The sequence below is a fragment of the Perna viridis genome, chromosome 1, assembly GCF_037379345.1.
Source record: "Perna viridis isolate PV_CMFRI_1.1 ecotype Kerala chromosome 1, ASM3737934v1, whole genome shotgun sequence".
NCBI lineage: Eukaryota > Metazoa > Mollusca > Bivalvia > Mytilida > Mytilidae > Perna > Perna viridis.
This window is the reverse complement of record NC_142445.1, coordinates 5857697-5882082: the sequence shown is the minus strand read 5'-3', so window position 1 is coordinate 5882082 and position 24386 is coordinate 5857697. Positions and strand designations below refer to the sequence as shown.

General features: G+C 32.7%; 1 protein-coding gene across 21 annotated transcripts in view; it reads right to left on the bottom strand.

Annotated features, from left to right (window-relative positions):
* The window catches only part of LOC148626990 (receptor-type tyrosine-protein phosphatase delta-like), a 176808-nt gene that overhangs the window by 28168 nt on the left and 124254 nt on the right, over positions 1-24386 (bottom strand). For 19 of the 21 annotated variants that reach the window (XM_088564908.1, XM_088565004.1, XM_088564919.1 and 16 more), the window contains 3 exons: positions 20911-21180; positions 3151-3251; positions 885-1092 (listed from right to left, as the gene is read on the bottom strand). In XM_088564908.1, the coding sequence (XP_088421034.1) occupies positions 885-1092; positions 3151-3251; positions 20911-21180 (579 nt within the window). Of the gene's footprint in view, positions 1-884; positions 1093-3150; positions 3252-18098; positions 18662-20910; positions 21181-24386 lie in introns of those variants that run through there. The other 2 variants (XM_088565063.1, XM_088565070.1) reach the window with 1 other exon arrangement.

Here is a 24386-nt window from a genome sequence, read left to right as displayed (position 1 = left end):
AATTGTAAATCATGTCTTGTTTTATTCAGAGAAATTTTAAAATCTTTTTATAATTCTTGAGATACAAGTAGCATGAACAAGATGCACACGATTTCCATGACATAACAAGAAAGCCAGTATTTGATGCCAACCTCTAAAAATAGATCCCTCATACCCGGAACAAAATATGCTCAAAATAAAGAAATTGCCTGTGGAAAGGTATGTTACTATAAAATGACCATATTTAATTATCACTAACAAAGACCTTAACCTTGACAAACAGACAGACAGAGAATATACTGACACGTAAACAAATGAGCACATACGCCACAGACTGTTTAGTCAGCAAAACTTTGGCAGGACACAAACTGTCATAGTGGGAAGTGTGAAATAGGAGAATGTGTGCTAATGGATATTGTAAAGGATATATAATATAATAGGCTTTCTTCTGGCTCTTTAAGTTGTATGGTACAAATCATGCAAATAATAGTACAGTTTGGAGAATGATGTTATCATGCATTGTAATGCGATTACTATTTTATGTCATGTGTAAGGTATGCATGCGCTACAATATAAAACCATGCTTTATAATGAATTATCAAATATAAACCCTTTAATTTTCTTATAATACTAAGTGATGTAACTCACACAGTAAAATTCCAATCTATACATAATAATTTTCCCATCAAATCAGAATTAATTTCTATTCAAGGTCTCAATGGAGTACATTCATCATCTTTAAAACTTTACCTCCATGAAAAGATGGCAAGAACAACTTTACTGAAGAAATAAAACATGGTTAGCTCATGCCAGCATTCAACTTTGCGTGCTACTTGCTAAATATGCCTCTACAATTTTCTGTTAAATCATTATTGATGAAGATAGGGCTATCTAACATGATATACCTCCAGGCCTGGTCATGACTTGGATCAAGTCAGAGATTGGACCTTCTCCCAGGTTGGAATAGGCTAGAACACACAAACTGTATGTCTTGTTAGGCTTCAGTAGGGTAATGGTTGCCTGTCTTTGGTTTGCCTGCGGTAATGGTACATCATGTTGGTGCCATAAAGTTATGGGCAAGTCTGCTTCTAATGTGTAAAATATCTTGTATCCCTACAAAGAGAGTCATTGAAAGAAAATTATTGATCAACCTAAAGTCTTCAAGAATTGCCAAAAAAATAAGGTCTTTCTTTTCTGTTAAATTACAATCACAGAACTCTGTACTACAAGAAACCTTTACTGTGGTCAAACTAAGCTCATAGAACTGAAATATTCAATAAATAAATACACTATTAAGGCCAAAATAAAAAAATGTATGTTTTGGGTTTCCCAACTGGCTCTAATTTTTTCTCCAAACCCTAATACATTTTTTCTCCAAAATTATCAAAATCGGTAATTTTTGCCAATTTCCGGTAAAACCAAAAGTATGTTTAAAACCAGGTCACAATAGCGTTTGAATAGGAGACTGATTTATATCACGTAAATCCAAGCATATTACTGATGATGAGCACAATGGAAGCCACAAGTATCATGGCACTAAAATATAATAAATCCTGTACTTTTATTTGTACTAGTTTTTTCTTAAGACACCAAGAGTAGACTTGATATTATAGTATAGTGAAGGGCTTACTTTTAATGCCAGAGGTTTCAGTTTGTGTATTCTCAGTTTGATTTACGTGTACTTTCACAGACCTTCACATTGAAGCTGATTGGTTGACTTTAAGGAAAAAGTCAGTTGGATCTTAATGAAACTTTATTCACTTTACTATCCATAGGCCACATCAAATTAATATGTAGATTCTGATCCCCACCACTCAAACTTAATAACTGCTAAGTTATTTTATTTTGGAATTTTTACAAATATTTTTAACATATGTGGATGAGAATCTATTTATAATTTACTTGATATGGCCTAAATAGCAACAACAACAACAAAAATATTGCATTAAATACTTTAAAGTGTTAAACAGGACATCCATGTTGTTTTGACATAGTTGGTTTTTGTGGAACAATACTTAAAAATTTTGTTCTTGATTAAAGTTCTTTAAACATTCTCCTAGATTTAAAGTAATTGTACATGATATAATTAGATTTTTCTTGTACAGGTTCAATTACAACTTAAACAGATTATATTCAAGAGCATTTTATCCCCCCGTCTTTGTCCAGTGTCAAACTGATAGTTTTAGACTGATAGTTTTTTAATAACTAAACATTAAAACCTTACGGAGGTTTGAATTTTGAAGTCCAAAACCCAAAACCAGACAAAATAATTAGACATAGACGACACATAGAACAACACAATGAAGATACACATATTACAATCAGCAACATGAACTTGTATTAGTTCTAGAGTGAACTCAGCTGCTCAAGACAGGGTAGTGGTTTCTGCTTGTTGCCACTTATTTTACGGTACAAGACATACGTTTGTACATCTATAACATACAGGTCAGACATTCTTCATACTCAAGGTTTAATAAAACAAATGAATGAAACATTTTGATAACACTTAATTCATTTAAATATGCATTTTTCACTTTGTCTTTCAAAAAGTACATCAATGAACAGAGAAATTTGTAACTTTTTAAAATATATTTGCAGGTAAAATTTTAAAATAAATTGTACTTATATTTTATTAAAAATTCCTACAAAAAATAAGTGTATTGTAATAAAAGACATGATTAATAGGTGTGTATGTTAAAAATTAAACTTTCTACTTAAAACCAAACACTTTCATGACTTAAACATGAGGTTATTTTAGGTTCAACTTTAGTCGAGAAAAAATAAAATGAAAAAAAAAAAATATTAAATGAAAATGCCTACCTACCTACCCTATTTTTGGGAGGAATGTAACCCTAAACAGACATTTTTTTTTGGCCTTAATAAAAAAAAACTTCCACAAGGAATCTGTGTGTGTATCCAATAACTGTTTTAACATGTAGGGTTGGTAAACTACTATATTCACATATTATTAGGATGTTTACAGTTATGATATAATTTCATGAGTAATTGTTGTGTTTTATGAAATACCCATCTTCAGGTAAGCTGTTTTTACACTTTTGGAAACAAAAATATTTGTGTATTCCAAGCAGCACAAGTTATTGAGAGCTTAATAAAGTTTTGACTTGTTTCTATTCCATTAATCTACTGTTTAATTTGACTATCATCTCAAACCTTGATAATTCCATTAGGTTTCTCTGGGGCATCCCATTTAACGTTGAGTGTCACAGCACTTAGTGGTATGGCTACCACATTCCTTGGTGGGGTTCCTGGAGCTGGAAAGAACAATAGAAAAAATATGAAACTTGGCAAAGACTTGGGTCCTAAAGCTGGAAGATGACTTCTTCATATCACCAAGTCATCGTACACAATAAATCCTATATCTGCAGAGTGGATAATGTGCATAACTGTACTGCTATAACACCCTTGCAGACAGCTGATCAAAATTGAATATATGCACCTATATAAAAAATGAAGACTTTAACAAATTTTTAACAAATTACAATACTTGCTTGAGCAACATTTTTTTTTGCATTATGAGAACAAACTGATTGAATCAAGCCTCTGATCAAAGCATTCCCTAACTGACCACTATGTCAAACCATATTGCACCACATCATATTACACACATTATTATAGTAATCATCTAGTACAATTTGGCATGACTACAAATGTCTGATTTATCACAAGATAGGACAAAAAATATTGATGATGTCAGTTACACAACTGGAGGTCTCCCAGAGGCTTGAATTCAATCAGAAAATACAGATAAGAATCTTTAGCAAAATGATTCAGGTGTAAGAATAGGTGTGATATAAGTTGACGAACAGAATACAGTAGAAATCTCAGGTGCAAATGGTTCACCTTCAGATGCAGAATATTGCCAATTATTTCGGGTGGTCTGAACAAAACTATCAAGTATCTGTCAGACATTTTACTTCAGGGGATAGAGTTTGCTTTCCTTTGATTAAATGACCATTTCACAATGAACTACTTAACACAGTTAACTTTGTATTATTCTATAGGTTAATGAATCCATGTCTGATAGACAGTCACATGCCTAGTTAACTACCCATGGTCATTATATTAAAGGAAGACCATCCCCTTTAGTTGACTATTTTACTCCCTGTAATAAATAAAACCACACTAATGGAACAGGCTTCTTAAGTCGCTAATATTGTTAGTGACATCTTGCACTTCTAATTTCAGTTCTTTACATTTGCATATGATTTGCATAATTATATATTACTACTCAACATTATGCTGCTGATTGGCTGGCTTGCTTGTTGGGATTTAACGTCCGAGCAGCAATATTTCAGCTATATTCAGACGATTAACATGAAATTGATGTTAAAATGAACATGAAATGATGATGAAATGAAAAAGGGATGGGACACAAGGACAAAAGGGTCGACAAATTTTGATTGCCACTAGAAATAGGGAGGGTCGGGCAATTTAGCCTCCTGTGGCGGAGCCCTATGGTTCCTACTCCGGGAGAATACCACAGTAGGGTTCTTTAACGTGCGAGGAATGTGGCATCTTTCCCAACACGGTGCACCACTATGGTTTGCGGTCAGGTTTTCCGTATTATAGCCTGACAACCCCAGCATGTAACACGCCAGGGGTACTCCATTCCACCACTTGGGGCACACATCCCAGTTGCTCTGTGGGCAGAGCGCCCTAGCCCCTGGCTAGGGTTCTGAGCACTATTTAGTCACCTTTTACGACAAGCTTAGCGTTGCTGCAGGCCTATTCTTTTAACACCGGGACCTGCACGGGGCACTGTTGCTGATTGGTGCCATGTTTACCGTCAATTCTAGCTTCATAACAGATCAAAATGTACTTCTTAAATATCATACACGTCTACGTGTGTTTTTTGCTTGTATGAGAATGGGAAAATTACATTAAAAGATGAAATGATTGGCCACCATTGACCTCAATGTAACATTACTCAGTCTCTGATTTGGACACAAAGGCTCATTACAATTAACTATATAAGGTCAAAAACATAAGGGCCCGATAATGTTTATGATCTGTAACGGTATAATCATTGCCAGTTGTTTAATCTGGTTCCCAATCTGGTTCCCTGATCAAGATCATAAACGACCCAAAAGATCACTTAAAATTTGAAAGAAAGGAATGAAAACATTACCTACCCTTCCTAGTAACAAGTTGTTTTGATTGAAAAACATTCGGACATGTGCATTCGGGTCATCAAGGTTATGAAAGATTAATCATAACAAGGGAACCAAGATTCTAGCAAAAGTCACCTTATTTTAGAGCATATCATATTCGATTCGGATGTTGAAAGCAAGCCAAAATCAGTGGTATAGAATATTTGATGATAAGAGACTTTGAAGACTTCAGTCTTTGATTGAATTATTGTGATGACAACACTAATTCAGGTTCCAAGGAAGTGGCTGGTGTCATTAAATAATTGTTCTTGAAGACCAGCACTATCACACACACACCAAGGTTGAATAAAATAGGACCATTTTATTTCTGAAACTTTGGTTAGGTTTCCTTACCATACCCCAGATTGCCATTATCATGTATTACAGCAAATTACCAAGAGATATAAAAAAGATAATGTAATAATTGTTACCATTACACTGGTCATTATGTTTACAGTATTGCTGAAATAGAGAACTACTTCCTCATATTATATGATCAACAGAATTTCTACATCCCTCCTCATAAAGATGTCTAAGACAAGATACCAGAACAAATTAACAGGAAGATAATTAATTGTGTACTTTCATTTCATATCACACTTATTGCTAGATATTACTAAATATCTTATATCATGATCAAATGTATGTAGTAACAGTGTCCCTGTCATACTAGCCATATATATATTCCTATTAGGCTGCAATCATTTGTTTTTCAGGGGAAAGAGGGGGGTTTGGGCTACAGATTTTTTTTCCAAAAAGAACTTTCTTCAAATCACAAACAATTTTTTTCTAAATTAATAAGAAGCAAAACATTAAAAAAATAATAATAATAAATTAATCCATAGCCCCCTTTCCGCAATCAAATGGTTCCTGCCTTAGATTAAAGGAGAAACATCTTCCAGTTTTGTTTCCTTTTGAATCAAGACATCAAGAAACTTGTTTTATCATTATAGAACGAAGATCAATCTACTGACAGACTGACGTATAAAAACCAGTTAACCCTTCATACTTCAAGAAAACACATTAATTTCAAGAGAAAATTGTCTGATAAACCAATCAAATTCAAATTACATAGATATACTTTCTAAAATTAAAATATTATCGACTTATTAATCTCCAAAAGACCCTATCCATTTTTAATCTGAGAAGGTGTCTAGATTGAAACCATTTAGAAATCTCTTGTTCTGTCTACAAATAAATTCTATAAAAACTTTCAAATCTCAAAACTGTCTAGCTGAATCTCACTGACTTAATAACACCTCAATGGTCAGATGCTGCATGTAGAAAGGAAGATTACTATCTTTCTGACGTGAAATTCTACCAGCACTACGAGACATGTATTAACTGCACATTAACTGGAATGTAGACAAATAGAGTACAATTAATTCTGTTAACTTAAGGAAAGAAAAACATGGTTCAGTGATAAAACATCAGGTTTGAATCTGACAAAAAAAAAGGCTTATCTGGCAGCTGATGATACAACTGGGTGTAAAAACAATACTAAGCAGGCTACAAAAATATAAAACAATAAAAAGTACATATCATAGCACCTGTGGAAACCTGATTTTAGAAAAACTGATAAGTCTGAACAAGATAGCATGGGTAAAGAGCCAGCTTTTTGTACTTCTGTGCACATGCATGACTGAAGCACCAAACCAACCACAATATATACACCACTGATCCCTCTGTAGTAATCTTCACTATAACCCTTTACATAACAAGAGTTTTAGATGTCGCTTTTGTCTTTTGAGCATCAGATAGGAAGCTTGTTTGTCTGAAAGCACATCAGTGCATCAAAAGTTTGAACATCAATATTTTGATTTCTTCAGATTTTCTACCATCAGTTCCAATTCAGATACTGATCAAACACTGCTACTGCCAAAAACACCAGATTATGTTAATATTAGTTTCCAATACATTAACCAAATGACAGGTGTTTATTCATTTTTATACAAAATCATACAAGTATTTTGTTTTTGATACCACTGTTTAATCAATTACTGGGTTGTTAGTTTATAGAGTTAACAATAGTGTAAGCTGGAAATACCTCTACTAGTCATAAAAATGTTGATGTGTTTCTTATTTCTATTTCTAAGACTGTAACATCATTTTTACTAATCAATTGACAAAAAATCAGAAAATTCATTTAGAAAGTCACATACCACAAAAATAATAATGCTAGGTAATAGCTTCTCATTAACTAGAAGCATATTGTTATCAAAATAATTCAATGGTAATTGAAAAATCTGTTTACATCAACGAGAAAAGCACACATCAAAAATAGGATTTTTAGGCTTTTGTCACTTAGTACTGCCTGACTGATTGAAATTTCAATTATTTTCCTCTGTTTGTTCAGAAATTTATTGACAGGTAAAAATATGCCATGGCCGTCAGGGAGATCAATCAGAAAGCTGTATAGATAAGGTCTAGGAGAAAGTCATCAGAGACATCATTGTGATTAGTCATGAAACCTTAAAAAGGGGGGATACTAATGAAAGTAAAGGCTAATTTACTTCCTTGTCAGTTAGGTATCAAATAAAAATAACATTTTCAAGATTTTGTTTATTAAAATAAAATAGAGCAACCTTAACTTTAGCTTAAAAAAACTGGGAAAAAATATAAAGTTCAGTTTTTGACCACGTCTTCTCTCTATAACTGTAATGTTCTGAGCCTTTACTGAAAAAACTATGGTATCAATAAGTCTGAAATCCTAGGACTGCATATTTGAAATATGAATTCTTTAAAAACTAAGAATAGAAAAATTCTTTTGTTCTTAACCCAATCTGAGGTATTTAAAATGTTTGGGTATAATCCAACTATACATTTTTACTATAAAACCTTCACTATTACAAGCACAGGTGTATAGAAACATGTATCATCACACAACACCTGTACAGTCATTAAAGTAAGATAGTTAAAATACTGTCTAACTGTAAAATTAAAAGCTTAATGAAGGAAATGGAATGTTTACAGCATTTGTACAATACCTTCCAGGTGTTAAGAAATCTTCTGTAATAAAAGAGAAGTACCACTGACTCAAGCTATTACAGACATTGTGGAGTAAAATAATGCCTACATTATCCCTTTATAATAACATTAATGCTGAGCATTCCAAATCTAACTTTTGAGCACTTACGTGATAAAGTTTAACATCTAATATTCCTGAGCATTTTGACCCAAAGGGTTATGTTAGCATTATATCAAATATGGCCCTACAAATAAACTGTATTCAGTACATTTATGCTTAATAAGGTGATATAACAATTTTTGTTGTTTAAGAATGTTTGACAGCAAAATGTCACTATCAACCAAACTGGCAAAGAAAAAAAAATAAATAAAATGAATTTCATAACATATACTTGCTTCAACAATGAAGCTAATTTTTTCACTACATAGCCTGGGAAACTTGCATGAGCCTATTAACTCCATAACTGTTATAATATTTAAGCAAATTTTTAAAACGTAGTAATATTTGTAGGTTTCTTTTAGTTTTAGCTAGCAAGGTCTAATAGATTTGACAGCTTTAAATGATTCCAGGAACAGAACCTTACGAGTCCTCTCCTGTCAGACCGGGAACAGAACCTTACAAGTCCTCTACTGTCAGCCCGGGAACAGAACCTTACAAGTCCTCTACTGTCAGCCCTGGAACAGAACCTTAGAAGTTTAGAAGCCCTGTCAGACCAGGAACAGAACCTTACAAGCCTTCTACTGTCACACCAGGAAACAGTATAAGGTGTTGAGAATAAACAAACAATACTGCCAATTTGTTCTAACAAAGAGAGCACTGTACTGTAGATAGTACCAGTATATTTCAGTTTGTTAGGTTTAATTATATACAATCACCACCTGAATATTCTCTGATGGAAGGATTTAATCATGTTTCTCTTGGCTTGTATCATCATTCTCCAATAAATTCTTCACCTTGAAAGAGGATAAACTTGCCACCAAATTGATTAGCTTAATTTTTTAAGATATGTTCCAAAGCTGTAAGGTTAATTAAGCTTGTTTAGAATTTGTGATGCTTGGAAGAATTTATGATAGAGAGTTTGAGTCTGCCCTTTTTATTAAGTTCTTACTTATTCCACCCTTCTTATCTTTTACCATGGTGTTCAAATTACAGAGTTTAATGAAAACAAGGCATTTTTCACAACTAAGGATTCCCTATGGATCAAGGAAAAAGGGGATTGGTAGGACATGCATTTCCTGGCACGTACATCAAATGTCAAAACATTGTTAGACCTCCTTTTTTAGGATATAAAACTTGGAACTGGAAAATTGTTGATGGGTACTATAGAGCACACTATTTAGAGCACTTTCCAATCAACCAACAATGTTTTACTGATAATTGAGTCATTGTCATATGTTGTTCTATTATTCTAGCATACATCCACAGGAAAGTTTAAGTCCCTTGTTCTCTGCCAACATCTAATAAGTTCTACACCATAGCAACAACCCCGAGCAGTATCAATTCAAGTTCTACACCATAGCAACAACCCCGAGCAGTATCAATTCAAGTTCTACACCATAGCAACAACCCCGAGCAGTATCAATTCAAGTTCTACACCATAGCAACAACCCCGAGCAGTATCAATTCAACAAATCCAAGGTTCACTAAAACATACTTAATAATAGTCTTTTGTTGTATGATACCAGACAAAAACTTATCTTCAATGATCTGAAGTAAAGTACAGTTGATGATTGGAAACAAATTACTTGCCTTTCTAAAACAGTTGTGGTGAGAGAAACTAATCAATTGCTTCCCTTCAGCAGTATATTGTGCTAATTACACACTTGGAAATTTTAAACCAGAACTAATATGCTACAGTAAATGACACTTATTCTACTGATTAAAATTGTATGACAACTTGGTTGACCATAGATGGATGAAAAGCTATATTTAATTACAGACAGGCACAACTAGAAAAGACTGATGGAAAGCAGACATAGTAGCCTTTAAAGAATAAATGCATGGTCAACTTGAAATGTTGTCCAGCTTGACTAAAAACCATCCAAAAATATTCAGCTTCCTTCACAATTCTACACATGGGAAGATTTAGCAATTCTTCAGAGACTCGTGTAAAGTTGTCTTGATTGCATTAGAACATTTAACTGTATGATTTATAGGAAAAACTTCAACCTACATAATGCAATTGCAAAAAAGAATCTGCATGAAAAAAAGATAAATGCCTTAGTACATTGTACAGGCTTTCAAACTGTAACATGTAATGGATTTTTAACATTAAACCTTCTTGCTTGTTTGTATTGTGCAATCATAAATATTACACAACTAGTAATGAAGAATGAGATATTGTTGACAAAATCAAATTAAAACCTCATTAATTTTTAATCAATATTGTAGAAACTGGGACTTGATTACTTTATGTTAAACTAACAGCAATTGTCAATGCAGATTGCCGTAAAAGATTCACACCATGGAAAAAGTACACAACCCTTGAATGAAAAATGATCAAAATCGATGAGGATCTCAGGAATGTTTCATCAAATTTGAAAATTGTGCTTTTGGAAGCAAATTACTATTTGATGGAGTTTAAAGCTAATCCCATTAGTTACTATACAATCTATGATGTTGACTTATACCTGAAGTAAAGTCAACACTATACAGAGCCATCAATCTGAAGTGTTCATTTCCAAGACACTTGTGAGTCATATATTCAGTATTAGAAATATTAGAATCTGAATGGCAACAAGATACTAAATGATACTAATACAAAACAAACCTACTACAAAGACCAATGGCAGAAACTGAGTTAGAACAGAATTTCTAAAACACCTCTAGTTACTTAACTTCTTTTGTAATTCCATGCAAGATTGGTAAAGCCATATAATATGGCTGGAGCCGCTGGACAAAGAATTATCAAAAGAATTAAAAATTCATATTTAAAACATTTCAAATATCAAAACCATAACAACTCTTCAATATAAAAGAAGGGTAAATGTTATGTATTCAATGGTAAGAAAAACCAGTGAGTTCAAGCCTCTCCTTAATTCCTCCCACTCAATCATAAAACATCATCATATGCTTCACACATGGAAACTGATAAAACCTTCAACTTCTGATAAATACAGTACTCGCTTTGATTAACAATATTTTTCAACATTAATCTGACTTATAAAATGAACAAGACAGATACCATCTGTATTTTTGATCAGAGAATTAATAATTTAAAACAGTGAAATAACCATTAAAACCCAACCTGTAAATTTATACCTGTGTATTGTGTCACATGAGAACTGGTACTGAAGATAAGGTTGGGACCAGTAATATGTTTTCAATTCTAGTAAAATAACAAAATTTATCAATGGAAAATGGGTCAAAGTAATAAATAGCCTGGTATTTGCAGCATAAACTGTTTCTATCATTTATTTTGGTGACGGACCTGAAATAGCATCCCATGATTTTGGACTCCATACTAAGGTTACCTATTAAATATCTAGTGGCTGTGATTTACATTTGCTAAGAAAAATTTCACAAAAATTTTCTGTTTGAATGGCAGTGTTTAAAAATAAACCAAGACAGCAAACAGGAGTAGAAGTGCTGAGAAAAATGTTACCATAAAGTTTTCCTTGTCCACCCACCAGACATCCAACATTCTAAAGACAATTTGTTGTGAGTGCAACCCGACCAAAAATGAATATCTCATACTTCTTCTGATTGTAGATAAAAAACACTATCATTCATAATTGATGTGACCTAAACATTTTTCTTAACCTATAAAAATAACCAGTTACATGACACGCCAAAGGACATATGAAGTGAGACAAATCAAATATCAACATGTCACTCATGATAACCACAGAAATCTATAATTCCACCTGTTTTTCTAGAATCAACAAGAATCATTTTACAACTGAGTATTCTCAAATTGGTGTTGACATTCTAAATTCTGTCTGTTTATTTCCATATCATTCATATCTAACAGCTGTTTCAGTCTGACCAACTTATGATGATAAGAACAGTTTCTCCAGATTGGTTTTCATATCTTTGATCTTCATTAATAAATATGCTTAATGTAACTGGAACAATATGAATCTTGTCAAGTTAAACAGAAATGTTGGGAAAAGGGTTCATGATGCAATGACACCTCTCCCCAACAGCGATGTAGCGAAAAGGTTCATGATACAATGAATACCCCTCCCCCAACTGAAATGTAAGGAAAGGGTTCATGATACAATGTCACCCAATATTTAGTAGTCAATGAACAGGATGACAAATCTACTCAATCTACCGTTTTTAGAAAAGTGTAATGGAGAGATGGACTGATGGAAAAGGTGATTACAATACTGCCCGACTCTAATGAGTGGGTAGTAGTTGTATACATGTATCTTGAATAGATTTATTCTATCTAAATTGGCTTGTCAGTAATCCTACATAACTGGGTAGACCTCAACATCTTATAGTCAGATATGAAGCTCAAGAAAATAATCAGTCTAGGAAAGAATGACACTCAAGAATGTGTGAGCTGATTAATGCACTCAGAGAATATGTAGAAATGGCTACAAACTAAAATTAATTGATGCATTTCAGACACGAAAATTTGATACAAGGATGTAACTTCTAATTACAGTAAATCTATTTGTTTCAGGTGCTTTTACATTAGCACATTTCTAAGACGTCAATTAAATTTCAAATGCATCAACCTGAAAGAAGCCATGAAAGACAAATGCTGCCGAGTTTTATCATACCTCCTCAAAGTTTTACACATATTCTGCAGTGAGAAACTAGAAAGACATTTATAGGTCTACAATCTAACTGAACACATTAAAGAAGGTACATAAAAATTCATTAGTATGGAAGTCAGGAGGGAGTTTTTAATGACAGGAAACAGGTATTATATAATTAACACCTTGAATCTACATAATCTGAGGAGTATGAATGATTACATTTACAATGAAAGGAGTGCTCCGTAAACTTTACTGCTGTGAAGAGTATAGTAATCTAGTTATGTCAGAAGAAAAAATTCAAAATGTATTAGTCCAGAAAAATGGTTTTGCATCAAGCCCCTCTTAAAGTCATGTGTGTGTGTTCATGCAGGGGCGGATCCAGGATTTGAGTTTAGGGGGGCGTAAATCGAATTAAATGCCGTCCAAAGCAAGGCAAAAAATATTATGGGGTGAAACTTTCTGATTTATTTTCCCTTACCGATTTAGGGAGGGGGCGTATGCCTGGTACGCCAGTCCTTGGATCTGCGCCTGCCATGGGTGTTTTGGGGTAATGGTCTTGAATCAATTACATAAAATTTATGTACTGAAGACGTCCTAGTGACATACAGAAACTGCAAAATGTTTCTAAACACAATAAATACTAATTACAATGTCAGTATAGTGCTACATGTAGGAGAGTGTTTTAATGGCATACTTCTATTATCAGCAAGATTCTGTTAAATATGATGAGTACTATTTAAGCAAAAAAAGAAAAGAAATTAAGTATGTTAAAACTTCATCTCGTTATGAACATAGAAACATCCTTGTAAATTGTTCTTTCAGCACATCCATCAAAGATTGAAAGAAAGTGCAGAGAAAACTTCATGAAATTTCCATCAGGTGCCTATTATTGTATAGTGTACATGCCATATGCCATGGTTTGATGAGTTTAACAGAAAGCCATGTAAAGTTTCCTACATACTCCCATGTTTACAGCACTCAGTGGAATCCTAACTATTTCAAGAGTTGTAACTTAACACAAGGTCTGTCAACTAGGAATGAACAATAACTAACATAATGTTGACCTGAGGTCAGTTCAAGGTCAAAGAAACAACTGATGTCCTTCTTACTGACCACAGACATAGAAACCTTACTGAAAAGTCAAAGACAACAGTTTCAGTGTCAAACTATCAGTAGAGGAAACACCCTCTGGGGAAATTCTTTGTATGGGAAAGCATTGTCCTGGGGTTAGTAGAAGGGAAACCATAGGCACGAAACATCTGCCTGTCAGCTGAAGTCTATTAGGAAATCACTCAAACCTAACAAGTCATGTTCTGAGGTCATATACAGTCTAAGTAGAGAAAGCAAAACAAGATATGCTATTTATGACTTATATAATTACTGTCACAAGACACCTTTTTCTTTTCTTATTAAACTCTAGAGAATTCTTCACATACAAATGTTGGCTTCTTGTCTGGAGCTGATGGTAGATTTATAGAAATTTGTTGTTGTAGAAGCTTCATTTTCCCTCTATTTATTGATGTTTTAGATTTAAATTAAATTCTTAAGTAAAAAATTGAAACATCAAGCTACTTTGGTTTAAATAGCTACATGTACTTTATAATGCTGAACCTCTCAAGCAGGTGCTTGTAAAACTGTCACTTAAGTAATGAAAATCAGGTTTTATCTGAAAATTTCAGATGTTTGAAAGCATTTTCATGACTTTAGAAAGAAACACTCACACCATACCAATTTCTGGATGCAATTATTTTCTTATCAAACTTTAATGGCAGTACAATGGGTGATGTTTATATAAATGAACACCATCATGGTATCAAGTCAAAATTACAAGTACAGAAAGGCACTACATGGCCTGGATTAGTGCTTCTTCTCTGACACTCACTTGGGTCCTCTATCCTAACATTGAAAATATAAAAGAGGGAAAAAAATACATAAATTGGAAACAGCTTTCAGCTTCTGTAATGACTAACAAGTGGTCTGAGCAGTGACATATTCTTTTGTTCTGATGTCAATTAAAAAAAAAATCTGATTTCATAAAATCTGAGAATTGTAGAAGATGATCAAAGCTAGGTACCATTTGATGGATCAAAGTATTTAAAAAGATAGTTAAATCAAATGACTAGAGTATTCCATGTGAAACTTCAATAGATAATGTGAAGTTGTAGAAAAGCAAAAACAGCATATAAAATTCCCTGAACAAACATCTGAAACTTTACCATCCATCACAGTTTGTCGTGGAAAAAGGATCATAAATTATTTGTTTGCACTGGATAATGCTTCTACTTCATCAAACGGATGAGGACAAATGTTTTCCTCTCAGGGGGGAAGTGTATCTAATTTTATCTCTGGCTAAGGATCAACAATATGATAATGGTTCATACATGTATTTGACTAAATGTGCAGCAAGGATGTCAGGTATATCATTCAATAAGGAATGAAGTAGAGATGTTGTACAATCATGAACTAAGATTCTGTAACTACATACTGTTACACATTGTATACTATCTGCATGATTTATTAAATTACTGTTTGTTCATTTAAATTCTGACCCTGAAAAACCACAAAAATCTGAGAGTCAAATCATATAAATACTTTCAAACTTCTAAAAATTATACAAGTTGAAAAATAATAATAAAAATAAACAAAACAAAAAAAAAAAACCCACAGAAAATCCTTTTGTGCCAAATGTGAATGGTGTAGAGAGATAAGTAAAATTATTCATTTGTCCAAATCATCCTATATGCTAAGTAAAAGATTCTTAACTCAGCTTAGTCATTGTAATTCTTCTTTTACTTAGGCTTCTAATAACAACTGCACTGAACTTTGGAAGGTAAAAACTGAGTCATGTTAACATTGATATAATTTGAATTAATGAGCAAGCCACTAAACTGTTCTAAGGTGGTTTTAGCCAGGAATGAAACAACTAGCACTTAATAAATAGAGTAAGTTAATTAAACAGGATGAGAACAAATTGGACAGATGTATATCCAGTTGGGAAATTTGTTAAGTTACTTGTACTTCATTTTAATAATTGAAGAAAATTAAAATGAATTGGTCAAGACAAAAACTTAAAATCTAGGAAAGTGTTGAGTGCACAGAGTATGAAGAGAGCATGAATCTAGAATATACTGTTCATTTCAAAAGTATCAAAATAGTAATTATACAGTCTGGCAGAAAATGATAAACAATGGCTAAGGATAAAAGGTAGGTACACAGCTGGATGCTATATTAATAAGCATGTAACAGTATGATATCAAGCCAAAATCTGTGGGATATTATGGTCAGTAAATTATCACCACTTATCATCAGGGTGTTATTACTACCATATCAACAAACAGGAATTAATTGGCTGCTGATATTTATTCCCCATTTTCCTGACAACAAGATCCAGGGAAATTCAACTTTTTAACCTGACGAAATCAGCATTATAATAATAATAACTTGCTAACATTTAAACCTATGAACTGATTTGACTTTTGACGAATCATTGCACATCATTCTGAATTTGCTATCTTCTGATTATCAGTCATTCCCCCTTTTTTTTCTGACAATCTATTTTAATATCCCTCATAACTTGTGTTATTATCAGAGCATATCTAGACAATGGCATAGATGACCTGAGTTTATCACTAGGTAACTAATTACTTCTTTCGCTGGTACCCCATGTAATCTAGATAGAACATCACCACCTTAGATCTACTTCACATTATGGAAATTAAAGCATGCCAAGACCTAGGGTGTTGTAATGACAGAATTAAATATGTCATCTTTTCTAATCTAATCACATCATTAATGTTTTAATTAAATGATGTTACTTGATGTAGAAATCTAACCATTAAAGGTTAAAGAAGATAGAAAATTTTGTTACAGAACCAGAAGGGAACTAGTAAAATGTGACCTATTTTAATGTGACAATAACTGAATGACTAAATTTTATCAAGAACAAGACAGAACTATACACACCATAACCTTAATACTTCGGAAAGGAAAGGAAAAAATAGACCTTTCATTATACTTAATCTTATTGGCCAAGGAATACACCAAGCCCTATCGTATATCTGATATAAATATCAAAATATTTAACAAGGGTTCCTTCAATTTACAACATGATTACTAGAAATATTAACTATGTAATAATAGTGCCCTGTAGATACCCTTGCAATACAACAGCTGGACACCTGATAAGAAAGAACCCTGTTCTATATAAGCTCACCATGGTTTTGTTTCAGACATGCCAGATGTACCATTAATTATGTAATCACAAAAGTCAAGAATGTATGTCAAGACTTCCATGATTTATTTTGTAAAATTTCATTATTTTTACTTTAACTCCTTACATCATTCATAAACATTTTTTTCACTAAGTGCACAGGTGCAGTAGACAGGAGTATTTGCAGTATTTCTATCAACACATAATTTTAAAGATTTTGAAATTAAAGATGATGTTGTGCAACTGTAAACTTCTGGACACGTGTACAGGAAATTAACAGTAGAGTAATGTTGGCGGGATCCGTGCATTATTTCCAGAACAAAATAACACCTTTCAAGTTTAACTGATTTTGTTTTCATTTGAAAATCTAGATATCCAAAATGTAGTAATATCAAATTTCTAAGAGATGAAAAAAAAACTTGGAAAATCTTACTAAAGAATTAAGATACTGACATTTACTTGAATACAAAATATTCAGAGTTGTCAACATTCTTCAAAAAATTGTAGGCTTGTACAACAAATCCAATTGACATAATTTACATACATGTACATGTAATTTACAGAGCAATTGATACAAATGGAATCTGATTATGACAATAATTGCATCATTATCACCAGAATTGCCTGTTAATTACAAAAAGACAATTCATTCTCCATGAAAACCTAGATTGTATTATGTATTATTGTACACACAAAAAATCAATGTAAGTTTTGAGCTTGGCAACAATTATAAGCATGTGTTTCTTGTTAGAAAAGGTGCTTGAGAGGAAGATCATAAATAGAACTTCTATTAAATCGACTGATATCTAATTTGTCAGGTTAAAGTATATTCATGCTATAATTTTCAAGGCTTAAGAAGTTTTTCAGTATAACTACTTTTCCTACATGGAAGATGACAAATTCAATCAGAAAGAAATATATGGAGTGAATGAACAATTGGTAGAAAGAGAGAACTACTACAAAAAACATCTATACTATCCATCAAACTTAATAAAAAATACTGAAAAGTTTCTGAAATATTTAAATTAAGACTACTAAAAGAATGTAATACAAACCCATTGGACTAGTTCTCTTTTCTACAATATCTGTTGGTCTACTATCCCCTAAACTGTTAACACCAACAACTTGAAATTGATACTCTGTGAACGGAGAAAGATTTTGGACTTTAAGTCCTGGTAAATTAGTTCTCTCCTCAATGAATCCATTTATATCTCCTTTCTCCCTGTATTGTAACTTGTAATATTGGATGTCATCTCCAGGAACAGGGGTCCATGCTAACTGAATAAATCCAGGTCCTACATCATTAGCATGAAAATTCACTGGAGGGTGTGGGATCTCAGCTAAGTTTCCAGTCCCAAGTAAGGTTAATAATGAGTAAAAAGCTAAAAATGTCCTATGAATTTGCATGGTTTCGCTGTTAATTAATCCAAATATCAAAGAAAATGCATGCTCTAACCTAATCAAACAAACTCCTCTCACTGAACACAGCACTATCACTTAGTAATATAATTAATATCCCCTTAAAAGCTGAAAATTCCAACAGTGGAATAGTTATTGATGTCCACTCCACATGCACTTGCTATAAAGATATGTGTGAGTGCTATTTCTGTCTAAAAGTAGCATCTTATCATGTGATGGCAATACCTAGTGTTGATTGGTGGGTCAATAGGTTACAACATCATCCCTAATCAACGTTTCTATGGCAACTCACCATGCTACTAACTGTCTAATCTACACTCAGTTCAAAATGCAGGAAATCTTTGTTTTTGCAAGGAGGCCAATTTATTCAAGGCACTATAACAAACTTTATTCTTATCATGAGGATCTTTAAGATAAGGACTCAGAAAGAACCTGTTTAACTGATAAAGGGTATAAAATTCTAAGAGAAATAACAGAACTTCTGACAGGGATATTAAATGAAATCATCCATTTCCTTCCATCAAAAACAAATTTTATATCATGATTAAACATTAATGAACATTTTTTAAAAAATTCTGATGCTTTATTTAATAGTTGCATATAATCACTGATTTTTCACAAATAAAAAATATATTTTTTATATGAAGAAATCAATTTTAGAAGTTTTGAGTAATCCAAATTAATATTTCCTGGTTTTCATAAAATGACTGTAAGTTGATTATTAAGAATGTAATCAAACAGTCCGTTAAATCTTTAATCCTGCTTCAATAAAAGTTATAGTGAAAAAGCAATTTTCTTCAAGTAATTAAACACTAGCTCACAACTATATCCAGCAATTGATCAGAAATGTCTTCGAATGTGAATTTGATACCTATTTCTCTAAAACATATCGCAAAGAACGCTTCATTGAAATCTGTCAATATTTTCTCCACAGCAAAATATTCCCAATAGACACAGAATAATTCAAACAAAATCCCTCTCCTCAACAGGCTTTGCTACCTGAACCAAGAACATTAAATATAAAACACAGAGGAGAACCTGAATCAATCTGCATTTATTTTTCTAATTTATTGACATGTTTAGGAAAATTAGAAATAATGTCCTGATTATTTTTGCAAATTATTGAATTATAAACTCATAATGGATGCTGTGTATTTGTCTCGAAAGAGTGTCATCAACCCTTTTAAAAATGTGAATTAATATGATTATGAATATATTTGATATTTTTTTCGATTGAATTAATGGCCATCATGCCTGCATGTCTAACTTCCATTTCCACTATTCCACACTCCTAGTTGGGTTTATTAGCTCTGGCCAATTACAAGATTGTAGGTGTATATATATGTAGAGAGAGAGATTAAATCTGATATTTACATAAGGCCTAATCAAATTTACTCACTTCATTTTGTTTAACCACTTTAAGAAGAAGTAGCAAATGAGTTGGAGCAGAGACATCATGAACACACAATTCTTCCTCCAGATAAAGATTTATAAGCATTTTCTCTATTATTTTTCTCTCAAGAGGTTAAAATTTAAACCTGATTGATAGCTTGATAATTTCAGGATCATCAGTCATCACTGCACAGTGTAGGTGATGTTGTGCTTACTAAGGATGTGGACAGGAAAATTGACAGACAGACCAACAGACAGACAGATAGGGTGATTCCAATATATCCCTTAGGTTTGTCTGTGGGGGTATAAATACATGTATATTCACTCAACCCTTCACAGCAGATAGACAGAAAAGACAATGATATTTTATATACTTCATATACATAATATCACTAGGGTTCTTGTGCCAAAAAAAAATTAAACAGAACCGAATAAGTGGCTAAAACCTAAATAAAAATCAAGCAATGCTTTTGACAAGTATGTAAAAGAAGAGAGTTTTGTGACTTAAATGGCAAAAATACTTCTTGAGCTTTCAAACTATAAATACTTTCAATTTTTATCATTGATCAGCTGTCTGTACAAAGAAAACATTAAACATTCTACACATTATGCCTTTACATATTACAGCATAACAAGATATCTGTAGCATAAATGGACTGAGTAAGCTGAGAAGATAAGGACATTATGATATCATGACACTTTATCTGGAAAATTTATGTTATGATAAATCACTATGATAAGCTTAAAACCTTTCATAATATACTTTGATGAAGAGAAAGAGATTTAAGGGAGAGGTTCTTACAGTAGCAGCATGGGACCAGACTTTTATCATCCATAATTATCCCTAGAAAAGTGATCAACAACACATAACTAGAATTGTATTGTAAAATAATGTTAATGTTTTTAGTAAGAAGTAGATTGCTGCATGTATTACATATATAACAAACTTTAAACTAATTCAAAATGTATCTATCTGTCTTAGACTCCCTGTATATCAACTTCACCATAACTAAAAAGTCTTCTCTTTTGCTATTTAGAATCTATTGAAAATCTTACCTTTGACCTCGACTTCAACAACATGTTCTATATTTCCCAGTTCAGATGAAGCAACACATGTGTAGTTTTTACTCTCAGTAACATTTATAAGGACCAGAGTATTGGTTCCTATATGTTCCTCATCCTCAGGGGTCAACTCTATTGGACCATCCCTGAACTTGACCTTTGGCATGGGTGAACCTACAGCTACACAGGTCAAGCTGACATTTGTGTGAGGATTGACCGAAACATTATTTGGTGGCATGGTGAAATGCGGAGGCACTCTTCTTACTGTAAATAGACAAACAAAACTGTAATTAGGGTTGAAAAATAGAAAAAGGCACCTCACTAGTTGTAAACAATAACCAAAACATTGGGCAATAAAGTATGAACACCACGACTGAAATTATAAAAAGGGGTGTGGGAAAAAGACAAAAACAATGTAATTGGAGAATTAACAACAGGAGTGATCTTGATCTAAACTCTTGTGCAAGTTTGAAAAAATCCTTTATCTGCCAAGTTATCATCTGCAAGTCAAATGGAAGGTATCACAAAGCACCTTTTCATCGGTACATATGTGGCTAAATATAAAATATATGACAGACCTACAGTTAACTCTGGTACAACAAAGCATGTGAAAAAAAAGTGTTTTGTTGTATGACTTTTTCAAATTTATACAACCTACTTGACAACACATAAATTCAACTAGCTTTGAAAATACAATATTTGATATTTTTCAATTTTTGCTCATGTACCAAATAATTTTTTTTGGTAAAATGCCAAAAAAAAACTGGGACTTGTATTGAAACAATTAAGGAAACAGTAGTTTGGTTACCAATGCTAGTACTTCAGACTTTGTTATGACTAGAAATAAAACTAGAGATAAAATATGCTTTAATGTCAATCTGAATATTTTCACAGCAATGATAAAAAGAGGAGTTTAGAGAAAAGCCAATCCTAAGGTTATTAACATAGACCATTAGAGCTGCATAAAAGATAATATCTAGTATATATAATCTTATCAAGTCTTGGGTTTTCTTTGTGATGGAATAGTCAACAAACATTTTTCTGCATGTGCAAGTGTTGTTATTCTAAAATGTTTGAAGGAACTCTCGTTCCAGTCAAAAATTTCCAAATAATGCATATCTCTTATTTCTCCCATTCTATACATCTGATTAAAATGCGTTTGACTGGGTGATGATGAAATGTCTGCTTTCTAGTTTTCTACAGACATTGTGAGAGAAACCAATGCTCCATTAACCTATTCATGATTTAAATCATTTTGTCACTCTCAATAGTAAAATTTAGATTTAACATGCCTGCTAACGTTTGCATGTTAAAGATAAATTTTACAATCTTGAGTAGAGAAATAATATATACCATTCATTACTGAAGGTAAATCTATGTTTCAATTTTTTTTTACACAATAACGATTTAAAACATTAGTACAAAATATATCATGCTAAAATGCCCAAGAATCTCTTCCAGATGGAAAGCATATTTCCTGGAGTAGTTGAAAATGACAAAATGAATTCAGACACACTTCCATAGAAATTGAAGCATATTTCTTAATACCTGAGTCAGCACTTCCTTTAATTGAAAATAATGTGTATGCCTTGCAAATATAACTGCCCCAGAGGGCAAAAGTAGGAAATGGAAAGGGTATATCTAGATAGAATTGGGTTCTATTGTAATGGGAACACATTCTCTGTGACAGTTCTTCATATAAAAAGCCTAGATTAACAATGTAGTACAGAATGAGAGTATCATGGAACTTTTACTACCAACTTATCCTGTAGAAAGCCTAGTTAAACACTGAAGTATAAAATACCATGGAAGATTAAGAGTATTACCTATCTTTTACTAAATTAATAGAGATTAATAGTATTACCTATCTTTTACTAAATTAATAGAGATTAATAGTATTACCTATCTTTTCCTACAAGCTCCTCATCCTGTAGAAAGCCTAGTTAAACACTGAGGAACCGAATACCCATGGGAGATTATCTTTTACTACCAGCTCATCCTGTAGAAAGCCTAGTTAAACACTGAAGAACAGAATACCCATGGGAGATTAAGAGTATTACCTATCTTTTACTACAAGCTCCTCGTCCTGTAGAAAGCCTAGTTCAACACTGAAGTACAAAATACCCATGGAAGATTAAGAGTATTACCTATCTTTTACTACCAGCTCACCCTGTAGAAAGCCTAGTTAAACACTGAAGTATAGAATACCCATGGAAGATTAAGAGTATTACCAATCTTTTACTACCAGCTCATCCCGTAGAAAGCCTAGTTAAACATTGAAGTACAGAATACCCATGGAATAGTGAGAATATCACATAACTTTTTCTAAATTTAATTTTCATCATCACAGAATTGGGATCAGATAAGTGTTAAGATCATATCAAGCTAAAAAATCAAGTACATCGCTCCCAATATGATTTTACCAATTCTTAGTATCAAATGTTTGAGATAAGGTTAGAAAAATAAAGACTTCACCCAAGAGGAAACCTACTGATATAATGAGAACTTGGCTGCCAAAATAGTTATTGGAATCAATGATAAGACCAAATTACCGTAACATAAAAAGATAGAGCCCAGTATGGGGAAGATATTTACAGGATCATTGTACTGATATGTCTGGTTATCTGTAAACAAAATGTGCTAAGTGGTTAAAAGGTACTGAACACTTTTAATACTTATAGTTTATACTTAATAATAAAGGTTTTATTATTAATATTATTAATGGTAGTACAGTGTACTATAACGTAACAAGCCATTACGGTACAGTCTAGGATTTTTGAAAATTATAGGTTTCACCAAGAAAACTCTAATAGACCTTTTTCATATTTCTGACTTTGACATGTTTTTTTTTTCTTAAACTTTGAGCAAAGGTAGGTAACTCCCCAAACTGACAGGCTGGTTTACTGACAGACAGGAGCAATGTACAGCAGCACACTACAAATTCAAATATTTTTCTTATTGGTAAGTACATTTATAATTTTAAATAACTCATTTTAAAACATTTAGCTACCTATAGAAGTGAAAACAGTCTAAGTTTCAAAGAAAAATGTTTGCTATTCTTCCTTTGACCAATGAGACCACCAAACCAGGTTGTCAGTTGGTGGATTACATCCCTTTGAAAAACTTGTTTAAATGGATTCCGTAAACACGACAAAAGATTTTTGAAAATACTTATCCACAATGAAAGTTTGGTTTCTGTATTTAAGAAAAGGGGGAGTGAAACATAATGTGTAATTTTCCCACACCAAAATTGCATTTGCCCTAGTTAACAGGAATGTGGAATCCTAGAACACTGAGTACTATCAAGATCGTATTTCTCAATGTCTCCCTCACTTACAGTATTAACTGATGTGATTGCTGGACTTAGTATTTCTAATATGAAGTATATTAGTGGAGATGTATCAATGTCATCAAGAACCTAAACTAAAAAGATATAGCCCAAGTCATGTCGAGTGAAATATGGGTAATAC